Source organism: Pipistrellus hanaki (assembly GCF_964339955.1).
Source record: "Pipistrellus hanaki genome assembly, chromosome: 3".
In the NCBI taxonomy this organism is placed as follows: domain Eukaryota; kingdom Metazoa; phylum Chordata; class Mammalia; order Chiroptera; family Vespertilionidae; genus Pipistrellus; species Pipistrellus hanaki.
Window position 1 is genome coordinate 167618830 of NC_140505.1, and position 20697 is coordinate 167639526.

The 20697-nt window shown below is 41.6% G+C and overlaps 1 protein-coding gene and 1 pseudogene across 2 annotated transcripts; one reads left to right on the forward strand and one right to left on the reverse strand.

Moving 5' to 3' along the window:
- Window positions 1–7135: 7135 nt before the first annotated feature.
- Window positions 7136–8993, reverse strand: LOC311618663 (PEST proteolytic signal-containing nuclear protein-like; annotated as a pseudogene). Its single transcript has 3 exons — window positions 8983–8993; window positions 7706–7944; window positions 7136–7216 (listed from the first exon to the last, which is right to left on the reverse strand). The product of its transcript is annotated as a PEST proteolytic signal-containing nuclear protein-like (transcript).
- A 1870-nt stretch (window positions 8994–10863) lies between these two features.
- LOC311619039 (uncharacterized protein) lies at window positions 10864–18779 on the forward strand. Its single transcript, XM_084876946.1, has 6 exons — window positions 10864–11007; window positions 12799–13302; window positions 15895–15945; window positions 16438–16485; window positions 17361–17411; window positions 18536–18779. Coding segments are annotated over exons 1-6 (726 nt in total). The 5' UTR covers window positions 10864–10937; the 3' UTR covers window positions 18538–18779.
- The last annotated feature ends 1918 nt before the right edge of the window (window positions 18780–20697 follow it).

A 20697-nucleotide genomic window follows, 5' to 3' on the forward strand; every position in this document is an offset into this window, starting at 1 on the left:
GATTTGATTCCTTATGCTTTGCTTAAGCTAAGCTTACTGTGACTTGGCGTTCCTCAATGCATGCCAGCTGCTCTGTGTGAAAGGAGGAACTAACCCAGGACATGGTCTTCAATCGAATCCAAGAACTTGGTGGCTATTTTGAGATCAGGATCTTTATTGCTCACTCTGAAGCCATAGTGAAACACCAATTTCAGTGCAGGAAAACCAGCCACGTGTTCCTTCAGATTCTCTACTCCCCTGTGTTCCTTTCAGACTCCACATGGGTTCTGTGGCCCCTCCACCAACACACACACACACAGCCCCATCTCTCTCCTCTGCCTAGCTTTCCTATTTAGCCCTTGTACTGTTTGTTCAGCATAGTGTTTACTTCTCTAACTTGACAGTTTGCTCCCTTTACAATGTTATTGAGGGGGAACAGGCTTTGTCAACCCAAAATATGCTTCTTTGAAATATTGGTTAAGCTGGTAAGTGTTAAGAAACAAAAGACTCAGAAAAAAACAAACAAACCACTTTTGACCTTCCCCCTAATGGCTTAAAAGAATTTAGAGGACGTGCTCCAGGAAGAGAGATAGTATCATGGATAATTGTAGTTTAATATAAACTAGTGTGTGATAGGGAGAAAGCTAGCAGGGCTGGTTAGATCAAATTCCTCTGTGTCCCATAGCTTCAAGATGGCCCAACAAGTAATTGTTTTCTAAACATTAACTCTTTCCTAAAAGCTCTTTTCCTGCCCCACTTAGTTGAAGATGGCATATACCAAGTAAGCCTTAACTGCCCAACCTGCCCTTGGCTCTCATATTCTTTGGGGACCCCCATATGTACATATGTGATAAGTTTGGTGATGTTCTCCTATTCATTTGTCTCCTGTTCACTTGATTATTAGGCCAACCAGAAGAATTTAGAAAGGCAGGGGAAACATTTTTTTTTTTTTTTCCCTTGCTCCCATGGTTTTAGTGAGGCAGCCAGGCAAAAAGAAAATTTACCGGCTAGAATCCCACACTTTCCATTAAGGCTGAAGCAACTCAGGAGATCCTGGGACATCTAACACAGGCTGGAAGGAGGTAAGGGTTCTTAGCATGTAAGCCCCTCCTCCCCCCAATCCCCACATCTCTATCTGTGGGATCCAGTGGAAGAAAAAAGTTGTGAGAATACACTTCTCCCTTTCTGAATTCAGATTGTCGGTGAGACTAGTTTCTTGGGCAAACATGACTGTGCTAAAGATTTAATTTGAACTTCTGGTTTTCTGTTTACCCCGTACTTCCAGAGATGATCCTTATCTCTGCCAGCTTGAGGATGAAGATGCAGCTGGTGGGCAGCCAAAGGAGCTGTGGATCCAGTTTAGGGAATCGAAATCCTTCTTCGGACTAAGGGGAGGGAAACACGTGACCTCCTGCGTTTTGGAGCAGCTGTTTAAAGACAGGCCCACGTGCTTCTTAGGCCACTACGGGGATGAACTGTTGGATCTGCGAGGGGTGCATCCTTCTTGCTCTCTGTGGAAGTCTTTTGCTTCCTTAGTTAGGCCATAGAAGGATTGCTCTTTTGAGTCACTGGTAATCTTCCTATCAATAGCCAGACAATTGATTCTTTATGAATTGGTAAAACTTTTAAATTAAAGCATTTATGTTTGTATTTAGTTATGGAATTTTTAATTCTTGCCCAAGGCTATGTTTTTTTTTTTTTTTAAGTTGTTTTGAGAGAGAGGAAGAAGGAGAGAGAGAAAAAAAAAACAACAAAAAACTTTGATAGGTTGCCTCACATATGAAATCTGACTGCTAATGGAACCCACAACCTTTTGGCTCCAACCATCCAGGCCGCCCAGCCAGGGCTAAAATATCATTTCTGGAAAGCTCTCATATTAAAACCCCCTGAATAAGACGGAAGGACAGAAATTACAACAAAAGTCAAAGTCCACTCAGACCCCTTCCTATATGCCTCTAGATATTTTTAAATATTGTAAAAAATCAGGACACTGGAAATACAATTGTTCAGCACTGAAGAAGAAGAAAAAAAAAGAAAAGAAAAAAATGGCAAAACTCTCACTAAAGACAACCTTACATTTTATGTCCTAAGAACTTGGCTGGGTAACCATCAAGTTAGAAGCTCCAAAATATGGCCAAACAGAAATGTGGGCTAACGTCCATTCTTAGTGAAGGTCCTTCCAAACTGCTGCCAGCCCTCGGGGCATTTATAAGCTCAGTCCTCCGTTCAATCTAAGGGCCATAATTAAGCAACAACAACAACAACAACAACAACAACAACAACAAAAATCCTTATACCAGGAAGGGCCCTTGAATGTTTACCCACTTATCCTGAGCCCAAGGAAAGACGGAAATAAAATTTCACATGGTCCTTTCCTTCTCAATCCTGACCAATTGGATATTGATCCTTTTTTCTCTCAGGGATAGCTACGCCTGTGCCTTAAGGACATGGCATTAGCTTTTTGCCTGATTGAGATATGTCAGTTACCAATTCTTCTTTTGAAGGCATGAAACTTTGCATCCATTGAATCCATCGAATGGTTTAATGCTGTCATAAATAAATATTGTTTGTCCTAGCTGAAAAGATATTTGAAAAGAATTTAATAACCCCATGGTCAGAAATGTAGCAAAATTGGAAGCGGGTTTTCCAAAGTCTGATAGGAATGTTTGTAAGCCTCCTAGCAACTCCCCAGGCCCTCCTGTGGATGGGCAGGAATGTAAACAGGCAGAGCTGCCTGGGACTGAACAAACAAAAGGAAAACAAATGGGAACTAGAGCTTTTCAAAAGCACAAGCTGCTGAGAAATCTAAGGCTAGTCCCCAGCCCTCCAGCTTCTTTAAAAATTGTCAAATGAACTGATGAAGATGGCTATATTCCTAACTTTTTGTCTGAAGTATTGCTGATTTTATTATTTAAAGTATATTTTTATTGATTTTTTACAGAGTGGAAGGGAGAGGGATAGAGAGTTAGAAACTTAGATGAGAGAGAGAAACACCCATCAGCTGCCTCCTGCATGCCCCCAACTGGGGATTGAGCCCATAACCGAGGTACATGCCCTTGACCGGAATCGAACCTAGGACCCTCCAGTCCACCACCTGACGCTCTATCCACCGAGCCAAACTGATCAGGGCTTGCTGATTTTAGAAAACTATTTTGGGAGAAACCAAGATGGCGGCATAGGTAAACGCCTAACTGCAGCCTCACACAACAATTTCAAAAAATAGAAAACTATTTTGTTTTTCAGGTACAAGGAAACTTGTTTCTTTTAAACTACCTAAGAACTAGAGCAAGTTGGTAAATTATACCTTTGTGATTGGAATTGGAACATTTATTGTTTTCTTCCTACTTGATCCCTCCAGAATATAGAAACTCTCAGGGGATATTTTGATTTTCTTGGCAGTATGGTTATTTGCATAAGTTCAGTAAGAGTATGTCCTCCTTATAACAAGACACAGTTGGAACCGGGTTATAGACAGATGTTTTTGTGGGAATGTCATGTGTGAGAGAGGTGTGTGCACAGAATCAAGTATGACCAGACAGCTTTAAGGAATTAAGGTGGACTTAGGGAAGCCTCTTGGAAATATTGGCCTGGTGCCTTGCTTACAGGGTTCCCAACCGCCTTACGAGGTGAGTAAGGAAGGTATGAGAACATCAGGATATTTTGGGAACCTCTCTGAGAGAGGAATTGCTCCAAAGCTAAGAGTACTGCAAGCAAAATCTAATAGCAAGTATAAGGGTTGCCCTTTTAGCCTTGAGATACTGTTAAAAATTTAATCTGGAGATTCCTTATGAAAAATTCCAGCAGAGTAAATTTAAAAGAGCCTATTTGACCAGTGGTTATTCTGCTGTTCTTCTACAAATAATCAGGCCATTAAAAAACAAACAAACAAAAACAAAAACAAAAAACAGCTAGACTTATTCTGCAAATAAATTCATCTTAATTTGACTATTTTGGTAAAAGTGAGGGTGATTTAGAGAGGGAAAATTATGTTTCAATAGTAACTGTAATGCATTCTTATGGTTATTAGATTCTGGCTCAGTTAATTATCTTTGAGGTTTTGTTTTCCAGCTGTACACTGGACTGGATCCTGAGTTTTTCTAGTTTTCTCAAATATATGGCTGTCTTTCCTCAAACTAAGATTTCCAATTTTCTCATATCCTTTCACTTGGAATCACTGAAAACTGAAATGGCCATTTGTCCCCTTGAAGTCCTGCAAACTGCTGCTCCATGATTTGATATAAACTTCAAGAAATCACCCTGGCTCCATTCCCTGCCAGGGCACATCCCCAAATTTCGGGTTTGATTACTACTGGTCAGGGTGGGTGCAAGAGGTAACTAATGGATGTTTCTCTCTCCCCCTCTCCCTTTCTCTCCTCTTCCTAAAATCAATTAAAAAACCCCAACATACTAAACTTCAATAGCTCATGCTTATACAATCTCCATGTCTGATGTGTAAACCACCTGAGTTTTTTCCAAACACTTAATGACATCATCAGAGATGTATGCATCACGTCTGACACTTAGAAGTCTGGCAGCCCTCCAGGCTCAGAAACTGTTTTTAATTTGCTCTAAACATTAACCTTTGTGCTTGTTTGTTTTTTTGGTGCCCATAGAAATGTCACTTATTAAATACCTGATTGCCTGCTCACACAACATAGACCTAATTTACCGCCTCCTGAAATGAGGCAAAACTGTTTGAATGGCTCGATGGTCAGGATTAAGCCATTGTTTTATGAAATATGGATAGTTTACCTACCAGCTTAGCTTCTGGACTATAAAACTTCCCATTTGAACTCTTAAAAAGGTACATGGAAATTTTTATTTTTCCATGCTCACATTATGCATAAAGCAAAAATTATAATCATAAATCAAAATCTCATGGACTTCAGCCTCGTGTTTTCTGCTGCCTGTGGTATATTTCTTGACATTTTCACTAGTCAAATGCAAAAATTCCTTCTGCAAATCCTGACCTAACCAACCTCCTACTCCTCTCATTACCACTCAGAAACTGGCTCCTGGTTTGACACCCCTGTGTATGTCAACCTTTAAAATTCAACCTTTAAAATTATTTTTAAAATTACTTAATTTAAAAAAAATTTTTTTATTGATTTTTCACAGAGAGGAAGAGAGAGGGATAGAGAGTTAGAAACATCGATGAGAGAGAATCATTGATCAGCTGCCTCTTGCACACCCTCTACTGGGGGATGTGCCCACAACCAAGGTACATGCCCTTGACAGGAATCAAACCTGGGACCTTTCAGTCCGCAGGCCGACGCTCTATCCACTGAGCCAAACTGGTTCCAGCAAATTACTTAAATTTTTATACTTTATTTTAAATATCTTTACTAAGGTATAATTGACATACAAGAAACTGCAAATATTTAAAATATACAATTTGATATGCTTTGATATACAGTAGTATATGTACATATATGCTACCATCACCACAGTTAAGATAATGAACATATCCATCATCTCCAAAAGATTTCTAGTGTTTGTCATCATCTCCACTTCTCCCTCTCCCACTCCCATCCTACTATCCCCAAACATACTGATCTGTTTTTTGTTGCTAGAGATCAAATTTGCTTTGTCTTCAGTTTTATAAAAACGAAATCATATAGTATGAGCTTTTTTTTTTTTTTTTTTTTTTTTTTACAATCTAGTGAGTAGACATTTGTATAATTTATAATGTGATCACCCTGATAAATCTAATACCCACCTGACACCATACATAGTTGTTACAGTATTATAGATTATGGTCCCCATGCTAGACTTGTCCATCATTGTTTTGTAACTACCAATTTGTACTTCTTAATCCCTTCATGTCTTCTCATCCATTCCCCAACCCGACTTCCATCTGGCAAATGTCCAGATGTTCTCTGTGTCTATGATTTTGTGTTTCTGTTTTGTTAGTTCATTTTTTAAAAATTTTATTTATTTTTTTAGATTTCACATTTAAGTGAAATCATCTGCCACTTGCCTTCCTCTGCTGACTTATTTCCCTCAGCACAATAGCCTCTAGGTCCATCCATAAAAAAAGACTTCATTCTTTTTTTATGGTCAAGTCATATTCTATTATATATATGCCCTACTTCTTTATCCATTAAAATATTTTTAATGTGATTTTTTTTTAAAGGAAAGGGTAGGAGGAGGCAACACTGCTGAAGGAAATCCTAGTGATCAAGAGAGAAAAGAAACTGTGTGTAATTGATTTTGTGACTTTGTTTCAGATTGCTTTGGGGATTTACCAAATCTAATAATGGGCTCTTCCATCCTTTATCCATTCTTTAACCTCCTTTCAAATCTAATGTAGCTGGGATTCTGCTAAGCTTCAATGTCCATTTTTAAAATGTATGAAATAATTTGGTTCAAGAATAAAGGGTAAACAACCTAGCTAGATGTTGTTAGGGAACAAAGTTGTGTAAGTCTGGCTCCTGCCTTCTGAGGCTTTCATTATATTCGGGGAAGAGATATAAGGAAGGGATTGATCTCTAACTATCATAGTAATTATCCTTGACATTGAAATGATGAAGAGATGAATCTATACAGAGAAAAGATGGGAATTGACTCTGAACCATTTTGGCTGGATTGAATCATGCCTCCACCTGTTACTGGCTCATGTAACTTTGGGCAAGTTATTTAAATTGTTTGTGCCTCAGTTTCCTCATCTGTAAATTGGATCCAGTGATGAGCAATATTTTAATTTTATCTAATTTACTTTCAGTAACATTTTGCTCCAATACAATACTCCTTTTCTATAAGGCTGATCCTGGAAGTTGGAAAGTTTAGGTTAATAAGGGAGTTAAGTTATGGAGTAATTGCTTGTAGTTTAAACAAACAACTTTTTGCTTCCCTCTTACTGTGCTAACAGCTGTGCCTAAAAAATATGCCATTCTTAGAAAGGTACTATTTCTGATTTTCAAAAATTATCTGTGACCATTGGAAACTAATCATACAAAACTACAAATTTAGCACATGTCTTGAAATCTGTATAGAAAATATAAGTCATGTCTATTTTCAAACTCTCACTCAGCCTTGGGGAAAAAAAGGTGTCTCCAAAGGCAGTCTTTTTTTATTTTTATTTTTTTTATACCATTCTTTAAAAAGGAAACTGTTTGTTTTAACTCTACACCACCCCCATTTCAAATCATATCATTTAATTGTCTTGGTCATGGGCATTTCCAAGATGAGATTTTATATTTTGCTCCCATAGCTTCTGGTTATCATAAAACCCATGCTTGTCTGGCCAGTGTTGCTCAGTGGTCAAGGGTTAAACCAGAAGGTTGTGGCTCCCTTCTTAGTCAGGGCACATGACCGAGTTGTGGCCTTGATTTCCAGTAGGGGGTATGCAGGAGGCAGCCAATCATGAGTTCTCTCTCATCATTGATGTTTCTATCTCTCTCTGCCTCTCCCTTCTTCTCTGAAATCAATAAAAATGTATTGACGGCCGAAACCGGTTTTGCTCAGTGGATAGAGCGTCAGTCTGAGGGCTGAAGGGTCCCAGGTTCGAGTCCAGTCAAGGGCATGTACATTGACTGCAGGCACATACCTAGTAGGGAGTGTACAGGAGGCAGCTGGTTGATGTTTCTTTCTCATCGATGTTTCTAACTTTCTAACTCTCTATCTCTCTCCCTTCCTCTCTGTAAATAATAAAAAATATGTATTTAAAAAAATGTATTGAAAAAAAAAAAAGAAGAAGAAAGAAAGAAAGAAAAGAAAACACATGCTTTCCTTTATTGAAGGAGTGTGGTCCTGCTGACGTTGTGTAACCCTTTCAATATCCTTCATCTTCACCTTTGCTCCTGTGGGCATTTCCTCAGGTTCTCTATCTTGGTCTTTATTAAAAGCTGTGCTACCGAAAGGGTTTTTGGAGCACGCGTTGGAAGGGTTTCTTTGGGTTTGCCTGATCCAAGTCTGATGGCTCTGGCTGAGGCTTTCTTTGCCATCTGACTGCCGATGGCAAACCTAAACTGGAGATCATTGTAGGCTTTGCTGTAGGGAGGCCTGCGGCTTCTTCAGCTGATGGCTCCTCTGCACTGCCACGGGAACTCTCCCTCCCATTCCTGGAGGACACTGTCTTCATTTCCCCAGGTTTTTCTGCTGCTTCTTCGGGTCCTCTGGAGGCTCCAGCTCACTGCTGCTTCTCAGGCTTCCCTCCAGCCTTCCTGTCCGTGTTCCCCACCAGGGCCTTCCTGCGCCACCCACCTCTGCCTTAAGGTGAAGTCTGTGCAGGGCTTCCCCTCACAGGACAGAGTGGGCAGGGAGGGGATCAGGGAGGTAACTGGACTTGGGGGAGATATAGGAGAGTAGTAGAGAAAGGCCCTAGCATCAGACTGCCCAATGGAATGCTGCTTCTTTTTTTTATTTATTATTATTTTTTAAAATATATTGTATTGATTTTTTTACAGAGAGGAAGGGAGAGGGATAGAGAGAAACACCGATGGGAGAGAATCATCGATCAGCTGCCTCCTGGACACCCCCCACCGGGGATGTGCCCGCAACCAAGGCACATGCCCTTGACCGGAATTGAACTTGGGACCTTCCAGTCTGCAGTCCGACGATCTATCCACTGAGCCAAACCGGTTTCGGCGCTGCTGCTGCTTCTTCTTCTTCTTCTTTTTCTTCTTCTTCTTCTTCTTCTTCTTCTTCTTCTTCTTCTTCTTCTTCTTCTTCTTCTTCTTCTTCTTTTTTAAATATGTTTTTATTGATTTTTTAGAGAAGGAGGAAGGAGATAGAAACATCTATTGGCTGCCTCCTGCATATCCCTCACTGCGGATTGAGCATGTGTCCTGCCTGGGAATCAAACCAGTGACCTCTTGGTGCATGGGAGGATACCTAACCAACTGAGCCACACTGGCCAGGCCAGGCTGCTTCTGGATGTACGATACTTACTGTGTGACCTTTCATAACTTCCCTAACCTCTCTGAGCCATGGTTTCCTTACCTGAAAAAGGAGAGGAATAAAAAACTACCTTAGGTTGAAATTGGGAAGAACAATATATACCTGTGGCACATAGTTGAGCAAAGTGTTATAACTCTTGCTGAAAGGTTTTGTTACAGGGCAGTGAACAACAAGGAAAATTCCAGGGCAAAAGGAATTGGGAAACAGACAAGGAAGTTAAAACAAGGCCAAACAGTGTGGGCCATTTACCGCCAGCTTGTAAATTGCAAGCCCTTTTCTTTTCCAAGAAGGCTTGTAAGCAAATGGTTAATGACTCTCCAACTGAAGAATGCAGGAAAGGAGGGGAGAAAGTGGAGGGAAGGGAGTTTTTCTCTTGCACTCAACAAAGAAATCAGCCATTTTGGGGGAAGGGGAAAGGAATAAAAGGACAGGTTTTCTATTGTTTGTTTTGTCTTTTTACTCCCTAAACAAAGAAGTCAGCCATCTTAGGCTTCGCAAGATAAAATTGCCAGGTGCTTCTCGTGAATCCTGGGAAGGCTACACAAATTAAAAAGGGACCTTGAGAATGAATCTGAATCAAGATATTCAGCAGAGCAGTTTTGAAACCTACTGACAGGAGGCTACATAACGCTTCGAACGCCCACCCAACTCACTGCTCAGATTAACTGAGGGATGTCCATCTGTGTTCCAAGCTGGATGAAGTAGATCTGCTTGCCTTGCTTCTTTAATAAATTTGCCTCCTCTAATTGCTTTAATAAATTGGCTTTATCACAACGCAATCAGGTCTCTTGTTTACATTTATTTATACAAGACAGGAGTGGGGGTGGGGGCAGCCCTCCCCCCCCCCCCCCCCCCCCCCCAGTGGGCTGCTCATAACATCTTTTCTGGGCACTCTGGGCTGTGTGTAAATTTCTGTCAGTGATATTGCCAACCCTGTGGGTTCTGAGGTGCGGGAATCAGCTGTGACTTTTTACGCAAATAAGAGAGGTCTTAAGGACTTGTAGGAGGTGGGCATTGCACAGATGTGTTCCACACGCCCTCTTCAGGTAATGTGCATGCCTCTTCATTGAACGCTGAGGCTGGTTTATGTGTTAGTCTGTCTTGCATCTTCTCAGCCCATTTTACACCTACTGTGAGGGTTCATCTGGCTTGGGCCAAGGACACATGGCAGCTTCCTACTGCTCCTAGAGGACGGGGAAAGTCACTAGCAGGAGCCAAGTATGCACAGCCAAAAGTACTTTATGTTAATGACACCTCTGCATAACTTGAGTATCTTCATTTGAATTTGGCATCATTGAATTTGGAGTCCCTTGGCCTTAGGTTCCTCATCAGAAAAATGGGGATAATAATGACTCTCTCATAGGATTGTGGTGAGAATCAAATATGATAATAGCACACGTGAAATCTTACAATTTTAGATATATCCGTTTTATTGTAGTAATATTAGTCTGAGTAATTATTATTCTCTTCCACAATTCTTTTTGAGAGACCAGTTCTGGTTAGAAGCCTGTGTAATAAGACTCTCCCTTAGAATCCAAGAAGCCATCAAGCTGAGACCACAATTCTTAGTCCCACAGTCTGACTCAAAGTAGCATTTCAAGAGTTTAGTAAAACAGGATTTGGCTCCTGTCTAGAAGACAAACTTGCAATGTTGGGCTAGGAGTGGAGTCCTCTGTTAGCTGGTGAAACTAGAATTTCCCCCTCGTCCTCTGAAAAGCAGATAATTGCTGCTAATGGTACTGGGGCAACCCAACCTAAGACCTTATCAGGGTTTTCCTCCAACCTGGCCTTGTTTCTCCCTCCCCCAGGGCCTTTGCTCCAGGGACATTCTCAGTGTGTGTGTGTGTGTGTGTGTGTGTGTGTGTGTGTGTGTGAGCAGGTGAGGCTTACTTTTTTTTTTTTTTTTAAACAATAACCACCTGAGAATGCTGCCTTCCGCACCCTTGGGCTGAGGGTTCTATAAAAGCTGAGCAGAGCTTTGTCAGTCCAGCTCACTGAGGGCTTGCCACCGGCCTGCTCATCTTCTCCAGCGTCCCGTGCTCCCTGCCGCCTGAACCATGATCACGAAGGTCCTCATCTTCTCTACCTGGTTCGTCCTGGCTGGGGCTTTCCACCTAGTACTCCCAGGTAAGTGGACTATTGGGGGGTTTCTTGGAGAACAGGGCTAAAATCTCTTGTGGCGTGTGTGTCTGTGTAAGGGGCAGGGAGGCTGTGGCATGAGGAAGAGCAAAATAGATAGATAGATGATAGATAGATAGATAGATATATGAAGTGAAGTGGTTAAAACACATTGACTTGGATTTAAGGTGAGGTTGGGAGGTTGAGCTCTGGAGGCCTTGGGCAGCTGAGTGGCTAAGCTCAGATTTGGGCAACGTGTTCGAATTGACATAAAGGTGTAAAGGCTGGGCAGATGAGATTAGCATAGGCCAGTGGTCGGCAAACCACGCCTCACGAGCCCCATGCGGCTCTTTGGCCTCTTGAGTGCGGCTCTTCCACAAAATACCACGGCCTGGGCGAGTCTATTTTGAAGAAGTGGCATTAGAAGAAGTTTAAGTTTAAAAAATGTGGCTCTCAAAAGAAATGCCAATCGTACTGTTGATACTTAGCTCTGTTGACTAATGAGTTTGCTGACCACTGGCGTAGGTGATTAGAGAGCTACTGAGGGTTTTCTGTGTTCTTCACTGTTGGGTGCTAAATAGAGGCTTTGTTCTATTTAATGGAGGTTTATAAATCCTAGGCTGTATCCTCATTTCACAGCAGAGTAAATTTCAAAAATGCTTTAGCAATCAGCTCCATCACACACAATGGAGGTCAGCCGGTCTGGAATGAAACTTGTGAATCGCCTTGGGAAAGGAAAGAAGGAGGTGTCCTTTGGACCAGAGAAAGGAAGCTGTGCCCCAAAGGCTTTCTTTTCTAGTCCTTTCTAAAGAGGAGTGCTGTTGTTTCCTTTGCATTAAAATGGTTACTTCCTCCATCCTGTTCCTCTCACCTCTTCCCAGGTAGCTCTCAATATATCAGGTGCTGGGGTTGTCTTCTTAGTTGCATGTGAATGAATGTTAAAGCAAAGAGACTAAATTAGAGAGCTAATGACTTTGGCCTCATTGGTAGAACGCTCCTAACCTGCTGAACTGGGCATCATATGACTGTGTATCTCCCACTATCGCCCAAGAAGTCCCTGTTTGCACCTCATCAGGCCTACATGGTTATGATGTTTATATATGGTTAGCAAGCCCCCAAATATCTGGACTGAATACTCTATGGAACACTCTGGAAAATGAAGTCCTAGACATTTAGTGAACAAATCATAAGAATAGCCCATAGAGTCAACTCTATTGTTATTTTTTTCTTTTTTATTGAATGTATTGGGGTGATATTGGTTAATAAAATTATATAGGTTTAAGGTGTACTATTCTATAATCTGTCAACTGTATATTCTATTGTGTGTTCACCAATCCAAGTCTCCTTCCATCACCACTTATCCCCCCCCTACACCCTCTTCCGCACGCCTTTGATTCCATTCTTGATGTGCACCTTGGAAATAGCTGTTTTCCTTGCTCTTTGCCCCTATTTGTTTTTAAGTTTTCAGAAACCTGGAAGGAGTATAGAGGGGAAGTTTTTAGAATGTTTATTCTGTTTTAGTCTGACATTTAGAGGCACAATATCAAACATTTCTTCCTAAACGGACCCTTCGAGAAGGATGGTGTAGGGACACTGAGCATACTACTGGTTGGCAGTCAGTCTTCTGGACGTTCTAGCAGTTGGCAGAAGAGAGACTTGTGGGAAGGAGATGCCATTTGATTCGTTAAACCAAGTTATGTCCCTGTTTTCTCCAGAGAAGACCTAGCTTGGGATGGGAAGGGTGTGGAGATGGTGGAGATATTCTTGCTAGATAATATTTGAGCTGTTTGTTTTTTCTAGACAATGACCATCATGCAGACATTTTCAAGGACTCAGAGTTACTACCTGAACTAAATTCAGCCATTGACCCAGAATCACCCACTGACCTGGACCTCGCTGATGCTTTTGAGTCCCTCACTGACCTGGCCCTTGATGATGCTTTTGAGTCCCTCACTGACCTGGACCTCCCTGGGCCTGTAGAGTTACCCCCTGACGTGAACCTCACTGACCAGGTCTTCGCTGATGCTTTCGAGTCACCCACTGACCTGGACCTCCCTGGGCCTGTAGAGTCACCCATTGACCTGGATCTCCCTGGGCCTGTAGAGTCACCCCCTGACATGAACCTCACTGACCAGGTCTTCGCTGATGCTTTCGAGTCACCCACTGACCTGGACCTCCCTGGGCCTGTAGAATCACCCACTGATCTGGCCCTCCCTGGGTCTGGAGAGTCACCCACTGACCTGGACCTCACTGGGGCTGTAGAGTCGGCCATTGGTGTTTATTTGGACACTATACAGGCTTTGGGTAAGTAAGGGTTCCAACTGCAGGAGTTGGTGGGCTCCCATCTTTTACCTTTCTGAGGGAAAGGCTGCTTCCCTCCAGCAAACTGGATTCCCAGCATACGACGTGACCACACTCATTTCCCATTCTGTTTTCCTATAAGTGGGTTCAAATATCCCCAGCATTATGGGAAAAGCCACTCAGGTGGCCACAGGTAAAAATTCCTGTCTCCAAAAATGCAGACATGCCTCCCTGCTTCTCTTTCCTTATGTACAGCTCATTGCATAGGAATGTCCTGAGGTAACTTATGCAGCTGGGAATACCTTGCTGCTTTGTTCTCTGAGGTGATCCTCATACATTGTGAAATGCTTGCCACAGTATGGTTAGTTTCTTTGGAACTTGAGGGAAATGGAAGCATTTTCCCAGTGTCAGCACATAGAACCATTTGAACACTGATAAGCTCCAGCCTGGAGGTTGTGCTGACCTGGTCTCCAAGACCAGCCTTCTGGGCTTCTCTAAAGAGGAAGAGCTTCTTGTGTCTCCAAAGGATCAATGGTTATGGTGGCAAAAATAGCTTAAGAATTAGCTCTTCTTTTCCAGTTGATTACAATTCAACTTAGGGAACGTTTTGAATGAAGATTATTTAAGTGTAAATCTTATTTGAATTTAGGCTGAACAGAAGAAAGGGGGATTGAAAAGCTTCATAAATGAAGCAGTGGTCCTCTCTCTGCCCATATCTGTCTCAGGTCTTCATCTGCTTTCATTTTTCTCTCTGCCTTTTAGCCACAGGGTCAATGCCTCCGTTTGCGGGATGCCTTCATTATTACTATTGGGTCGGCAACTAAGTAATTGCGGATTTTTAAAAGAAAATCAAAGACAATTTTTTCATGGAACTAAATAACTTTATTCTGTAATGTCTTGCCCATTTTGATCAATGACCTTTTGCCATCTTTCAGGCAGCATCATAATCCCACGTTCAAAAAACTTCTGGTTTTTATTAGCAAAAAACTGAATCAGGTACGATTTGACATCATCATCATTATTGAAATTTTTACCATTCAAGGAGTTTTGTAAAGATCGAAACAAAAAGTAATCAGATGGTGCAAGGTCAGGACTATATGGTGGATGTGGCAAAACATCCCAACCAAGCTCCATTAATTTTTGCCGAGTGACCAAAGATGTGTGTGGCCTTGCATTGTCATGATGGAATACAACACCTTTTCGATTTGTCAATTCGGGCCGCTTTTCTTCGACTGCATTGTTTAATTTCGTTAGTTGTTCAATGTAGACATCAGAATTGATCGTTCGGTTGGGTGGTAAGAGTTCAAAGTAGACAATTCCTTTGTAATCCCACCAAACTGATAACAAAACCTTCTTTTGATGAATATCAGCTTTTGATGTTGTTTGAGTTGGTTCACCTGGCCTGCTCCACGATCTTTTCCGCTTGATATTGTTGTAAACAACCCATTTTTCATCGCCAGTTATCAGTCGTTTTAAAAATGGATCATTTTCATTACGTTTCTTTAGCAAATCGCAGCTGCTAATGCGTTGCGTTAACTGTGATTCTTTCAGTTCGTGAGGAACCCATGTATCGAGTTTTTGAACATAGCCAAGTTGTTTTAAGTGATTTTCAATGCATGTATGTGATACATGAAGCTTCTCTGCAATCTCACGTGTTGTACTGTGACAGTCTGAATTGATTATTGCTTTGATTAGGGCGTCATCAACTTCAACTGGACGAACAGAGCGTTTTTCATCTTTGAGTGAAAAATCACCAGAACGAAATTTGGCAAACCAATTTTGACACTGCCGTTCTTTTAAGGCTTCGTCACCATAAACAGCACATAACTTTTTATGAGCTTGCGATGCGTTTTCCCTTTGCGGAAATAAAAAAGCAAAATATGACGAAAATGTTCCTTTTGATTTTCCATTTTTCAACGAACGCCAAACGAAAACTATAAAACAGATCAAAAAACTTTTTTTACTGATTAACAGCTGAATAGCCAACTATCAAATAACAAAATGTGTTTTACATTTGTACTATGTCTGCAAACCTAAAAATTCAACTGAAGCATATATGTGTGAAACCCGCAATTACTTAGCTGCCGACCCAATAAGAAAGTGCTATGGGCCTTACCTACAAAAACAATTTCTATTTATTTATTTGTTTATTTTAAAATATATTTTATTGATTTTTTACAGAGAGGAAGGGAAAGGGATAGAGAGCTAGAAACATCGATGAGAGAGAAACATCTATCAGCTGTTTCCTGCACACCCCCAACTGGGGATGTGCCCGCAACCAAGGCACATGCCCTTGACCGGAACGAACCCGGGACCCTACAGTCCGCAGACTGATGCTCCATCCACTGAGCCAAACCGGTTTCGGCAAAACAATTTTTAAACAATCTGCTATTTATAGCTACAAATAATAGCTAACATTCGTTGAGATTTATTCTTTCCCAGCACTGCCCTAAATGTATTGGGGGAATGCAGGCAGTAGTAGCAGGAAGCTAGAAATTGTATTTTAGTGGCAGCTAAGGAGCCCTAAATCCTTCCCTTTCCACTAATTATCTTCCTCTTTTTTTTTTTTTTTTTTTTTTTTTTACTTAATTACAGATGAGTCCAGCACCTCCATGGAAAGCAATGAGTTCACTTCAGAGCGTGTTTGTAAGTTTCTTCTCTTTTGCCCCTGATATCTTATTAGGGATTTGATAACCATTTGCAAAATGAAGCTCTATCTCAGTTGTACACTCACTGCCCAACCTGTAGTGGTTGATAAATAAGTTAATGTAAGTTAATGCTGCCTCCCACCCTAATCCTCCCACTCTTACCCCCATCCCATGGGGCAATAGGAAAATTCTCATATTTGACTATAAGCAACAGGCAGCCTCATGGCCCAGATGCACCTTATCACTTCTGCTAATGTACTGAACCCCATCACCTGCTTAGCAAGAGATGCTTTCTGGCTGTGGGCAATTACCAATTAACTGAGTTTTATTTCCCCCCTACAATGCATTTATTTATTTAATATTTTCCCAGTTTTATTGAAATATAATTGACATATAACATTGTATAAGTTTAAGGTGTACAATATGGTGACTTGATGTCTGTATAGATTAAGAAATGCTGAAATTAACTAAGTGACTACCTTATTTCTAGCAACTGTTCCTGGTGATTATTTTGAAGAGCCCATAACTGGTGCATCAGGTAAGATCAAAGAACTTTGATTTTTTTTTTTTTTTTTTTTTTTTGTCTATTCTTAGACTTTGAGGGGTATTTTTCTTCAAGGCTTTCCAGGACAGACTCAAGAAGTGGGGCTCTAGGAGGTACTCTGCCCAAGTTTACACCCTTCTCAGCCAGGAGCAGGTTTGCTTGAGGATGTCCACTTTGGGGAAGAAGACAGGACTTGGTTCTTAAACATGAAGACGTGACTGGTCCGTGTGTTCCTCTCAGGGATGTCCAAGGGCAAGTGAAGACCAGTCCTTTACCCAAATCCTCCTCATGGAGTGTGTTTGCATTTCACCTCTGTAAGGTTTGAGGCGCAGGGAACTGACCACCAAGAAATATTAAAGTAAAGTTTATTCCCCAGTAATGAGTGGGACTCATTACGGAGGTAGAGAAATCAGAATTGAAGGAATGGGGAGAGGAGAAAGGACCTAGTTGGGCTGCCTCCACAGATGGGGATGGAGAGAGCAGCACGTGGGGGGGGGCAGGGGAGTCTTTGAGGGGGAGGGAACAATAAAGGGTTGGACCCAGGGCGGAATAGGAAGGGGTGGGCTCCAGGGCACTTCAGCATGCGCTGATTGGTGGTTCAATGTCTTGGGGATGTCTATGTGGCAGATGCCAGTAATGTCATAACTCTGCCCACCGGTTGTGGAGAGGGAGGATCTCACAACCTCCACTGGCAGGATTTCAGGCATGGCAGAGTGCCGTGGTGGGTAGGAGTGGGGCAGTTTGGTGGCTAGAGTCCCATGTTTACTAGGGCTACTTGAGACTCAGCTGAATGCCAGACACACTGAGTGATATATATTGGAAGTAAATAAAAACTTTTTTTTTTTTTTTTTTTTTTTACTTAATTGCAGATGAGCCCAGCACCTCCATGGAAAGCAATGAGTTCACCTCAGAGCGTGTTTGTAAGTTTCTTCTCTTTTGCCCCTGATATCTTATTAGGAATTTGATAACCATTTTCAATGCTGGTTTTAATTCGCTGGGAAAGGATTCCAAATTTAACTGCCTTCCAGGATGCTGAGATCGGCTATAAAATCTAATTGAAGGTTAAAGACACCTTCTTTTCTCTCTGAGGTTTATCTTCCAAATAGAATTGACTGGGTTTTTAGTACTCAAATTGGCATAGGACAACAAGTTCTCTCCCTTGTTTTTCCTAGGTCTCTTCCTTCCCGTCTCTCTAGGACAATGGTTCTCAACCCTTCTAAGGCTGCGAGCCTTTTTTTTTTTTTTTTTTTAAATATATTTTATTGATTTTTGTACAGAGAGGAAGGGAGAGAGATAGAGAGCTAGAAACATCGATGAGAGAGAGTCATCCATCAGCTGCCTCTTGCACACCCCCCACTGGGGATATGCCCGCAACCAAGGTACATGCCCTTGACCGGAATCGAACCCAGGACCCTTCAGTCCCCAAGCCGACGCTCTATCTATTGAGCCAAACCGGTCTTGGCTTAAGGCTGCGAGCCTTGAATACAGTTCCTCATGTTGTGGTGACCCCAACCATAAAATTATTTTTGTTGCTACTTCATAACTGTAATTTTGCTACTGTTATGAATCTTAATGTAAATATCTGATATGCAGACTGTCTTAGGCGATCCATGTGAAAGGGTCGTTCGACCAAAGGGGTCTTGATCCACAGGTTGAGAACCGCTGATCTAGGATGTGGATCCCAATCCAGTCCATGGACTCTTTCTAAGGGAGAGCCTGCAGATAAGGCATCAGATTTCCTGGTGCAGCAGAACATACAATTCAGTGAAAAACTAAAGCCTTGCACTTCTGAATCAGGAGGGGCCAGTTTTACTACGAGGCCCCTCTCTTGGCTTTGTTTTTGGAATCCACTAATGTGGCTTCTTCGTGAGTTAAATGGATACCCGGACAGTGTGAGAATATCTCATTTAAGGCACCAGGAGAAGGAGGGGGGAATAAGCAATCAGACCTTAAAGAAATTCAGTTACATGCACAAGGTCAGAGTGGGGAGTGGGAAAGATGAGTTTAATCTTTTGATAATGCCTATTTTTTCTTTTAATTTTAGAAAAGGAAGCAGATTCTCCATTGGCTACCATTGACTCTCCTAATACCAATTCTCTACACAAGCCCACGGCACAAGCCCGCTGTTCCATTACAGGAGCTTGAATAATCGGAAAAGACTCGTGAGCCTTGGTGTATACCCAGCTGAGGATGAACACAGTGGAATTGTCCACAGACAGAGGATGTGCACATTTCTGCAGCATGCCCGTTTAATATGAGACCAATAAATGTTCATGAGATAACAGACTACTTGGTTGTTCTGTGTTTGTACCAATAATCATGTTATTCTTTCTGACAGAGACTTTAGGCTCCAACTCCTCATGAACACAGGAAAGTATGAAACGGACCTATAAAAACTGCATTAGCTTTTCTAGTCCTGCCCTGACAAATCTCTGCAAACTTAGTAGCTGATGACAAAACAAGCTTATTATTTTACAGCTCCGAGGTTCAAAAGTCTGAAAGACATCTCACTGGGTTAAAAAACATGTGTCAGCAAACATTGTCTTTGATAAAACATACAGGAAAAATATAAGCCACAATATATGAAGACTGAAAACAGGCAGAATGGTCGATGACATAACAGACAGGAGAAAGGGATTACTCAGGTGCCTGTGGAAGGCTGATTAGGGTAAAGTGGTACCAAATAGGCATATGCTGATTCATGCTATAGAACCCTGGCAAGGCTCAAGGATTGTAGACATCAGGTGCTATGACGATTCAATTGGAGGGGTAATGATAGCGGTGAGGCAGGTAATATAGAATAGTTAGGTTTATATCCTCCATCCTTCCAGCAAGAGAATAGGTTTATTCTCTAGAAAAACTGAACCAGAGAGGTTCTGGGCTTGGAGGCAACTGCCCCTGAAGAGAGTAGGAGTGAAATGCTGTTCTAAGGAAACATGGCAATGAAATGAAAGCCTATAAAATGAATGGGGCGGTGCCCTCTCTCCTACCCTGGCCAGCTCCAAGGTGCCACCAGTAAGGATTAGCATGCTAAGCAGGAGCCAGGAAGGTTTAGTCTCAGAGACAGCAGCTGGAGGCATCTTCAACAAAATAGCTCTCAGGCCACCCAGGCTCCCTACCTTGAGGCACATGATTCCATCAATCTCTTATAATGCATGTAGAGTTTTCTGAAGGCCTCACCATCTAAATCTTCCATATAAACAGGCAACAAAGGATTACCAGTTGAAAATCTTCCTCAAGTAAGGCTTAAAGAAACAGTAAAAATGGAACTCAGAGGAGAGATAACTCTGAGGAGCAGAAGAAACATTTAAGACACTAATTAATATATCCAGAGAGATAAAAATAGATATTACATCCTTGAAAAAAGAATAGGCTGCTATTAAGTAATCAATCAGAAAATAGAAAGAAATATTGGCTATTATTATAAGTTTGACAGAAGATAAAGGTAAGGAATTCCCCCATAAAATAGAACAAAAAGGTGAAGAGACAGTCTATAGGTGAGAAATGAAAGGAAAAAATTCAACTAACACAAATTTCAAAGAAAACACTATCTTAGAAAAGAAATTATCAATAAAACATTATAAAACATTTCTCAGAACTTAAGAATGATTCTCCATTATTGAAAGTGTCCCATGATTATCCACCGCACCCCCATTTGACATTTGCAAGGGCCAGTGGACAATTACAAAAGGAGGCTGACATACTATTTCTCCAAATATTTGCAAATGAAACCTGAGCTAGAACTGTGGTTCAGGTCACTCTTCCACTCAGGTCCTCCAGCCTGTTCCTAGGAGATTGCCTAGAGGCTAAGGGAGTTATGGTTTTCTGTACCAGCCATGACCCTGCAAACAGAGGTGGGAGGGGCAGGCTATCTGCTGGAATAATAGGTTAAAAGCTGGTCTGGACTCCGAACCAACCTGGTCAATTTGCTGTAGGAAACTGTCAGGCAAGTTTTCCTCCCTCAGGTCTCACTTCTGATTGAGGATTTACGGGAACTTCTCTATGCACTTCCCCAAACTACACCACTGATCATAGGAGTGATAGGAAATCCAGTTATATGGAGAACTTGTCTGCATAGACATGCTTTTGATGGATTTGAGGTGACAAAAGTAGTCATTTTTTCCTCTGGTGCCCCAGGGCAGAAACAGTGAATTTATTGTTTTGACCTCCATATAAATTTAGAGTGTGTTTATTATTATCTACAAA

Bases quoted from the DNA above. Each gene is read 5' to 3' on its own strand.
- LOC311619039 (XM_084876946.1), top strand. From the start codon at position 10,938: ATGATCACGAAGGTCCTCATCTTCTCTACCTGGTTCGTCCTGGCTGGG. The intron at 11,008-12,798 runs GTAAGTGGACTA...TGTTTTTTCTAG, and splicing joins TTTCCACCTAGTACTCCCAG to ACAATGACCATCATGCAGAC. The intron at 16,486-17,360 runs GTAAGATCAAAG...ACTTAATTGCAG, and splicing joins GCCCATAACTGGTGCATCAG to ATGAGCCCAGCACCTCCATG.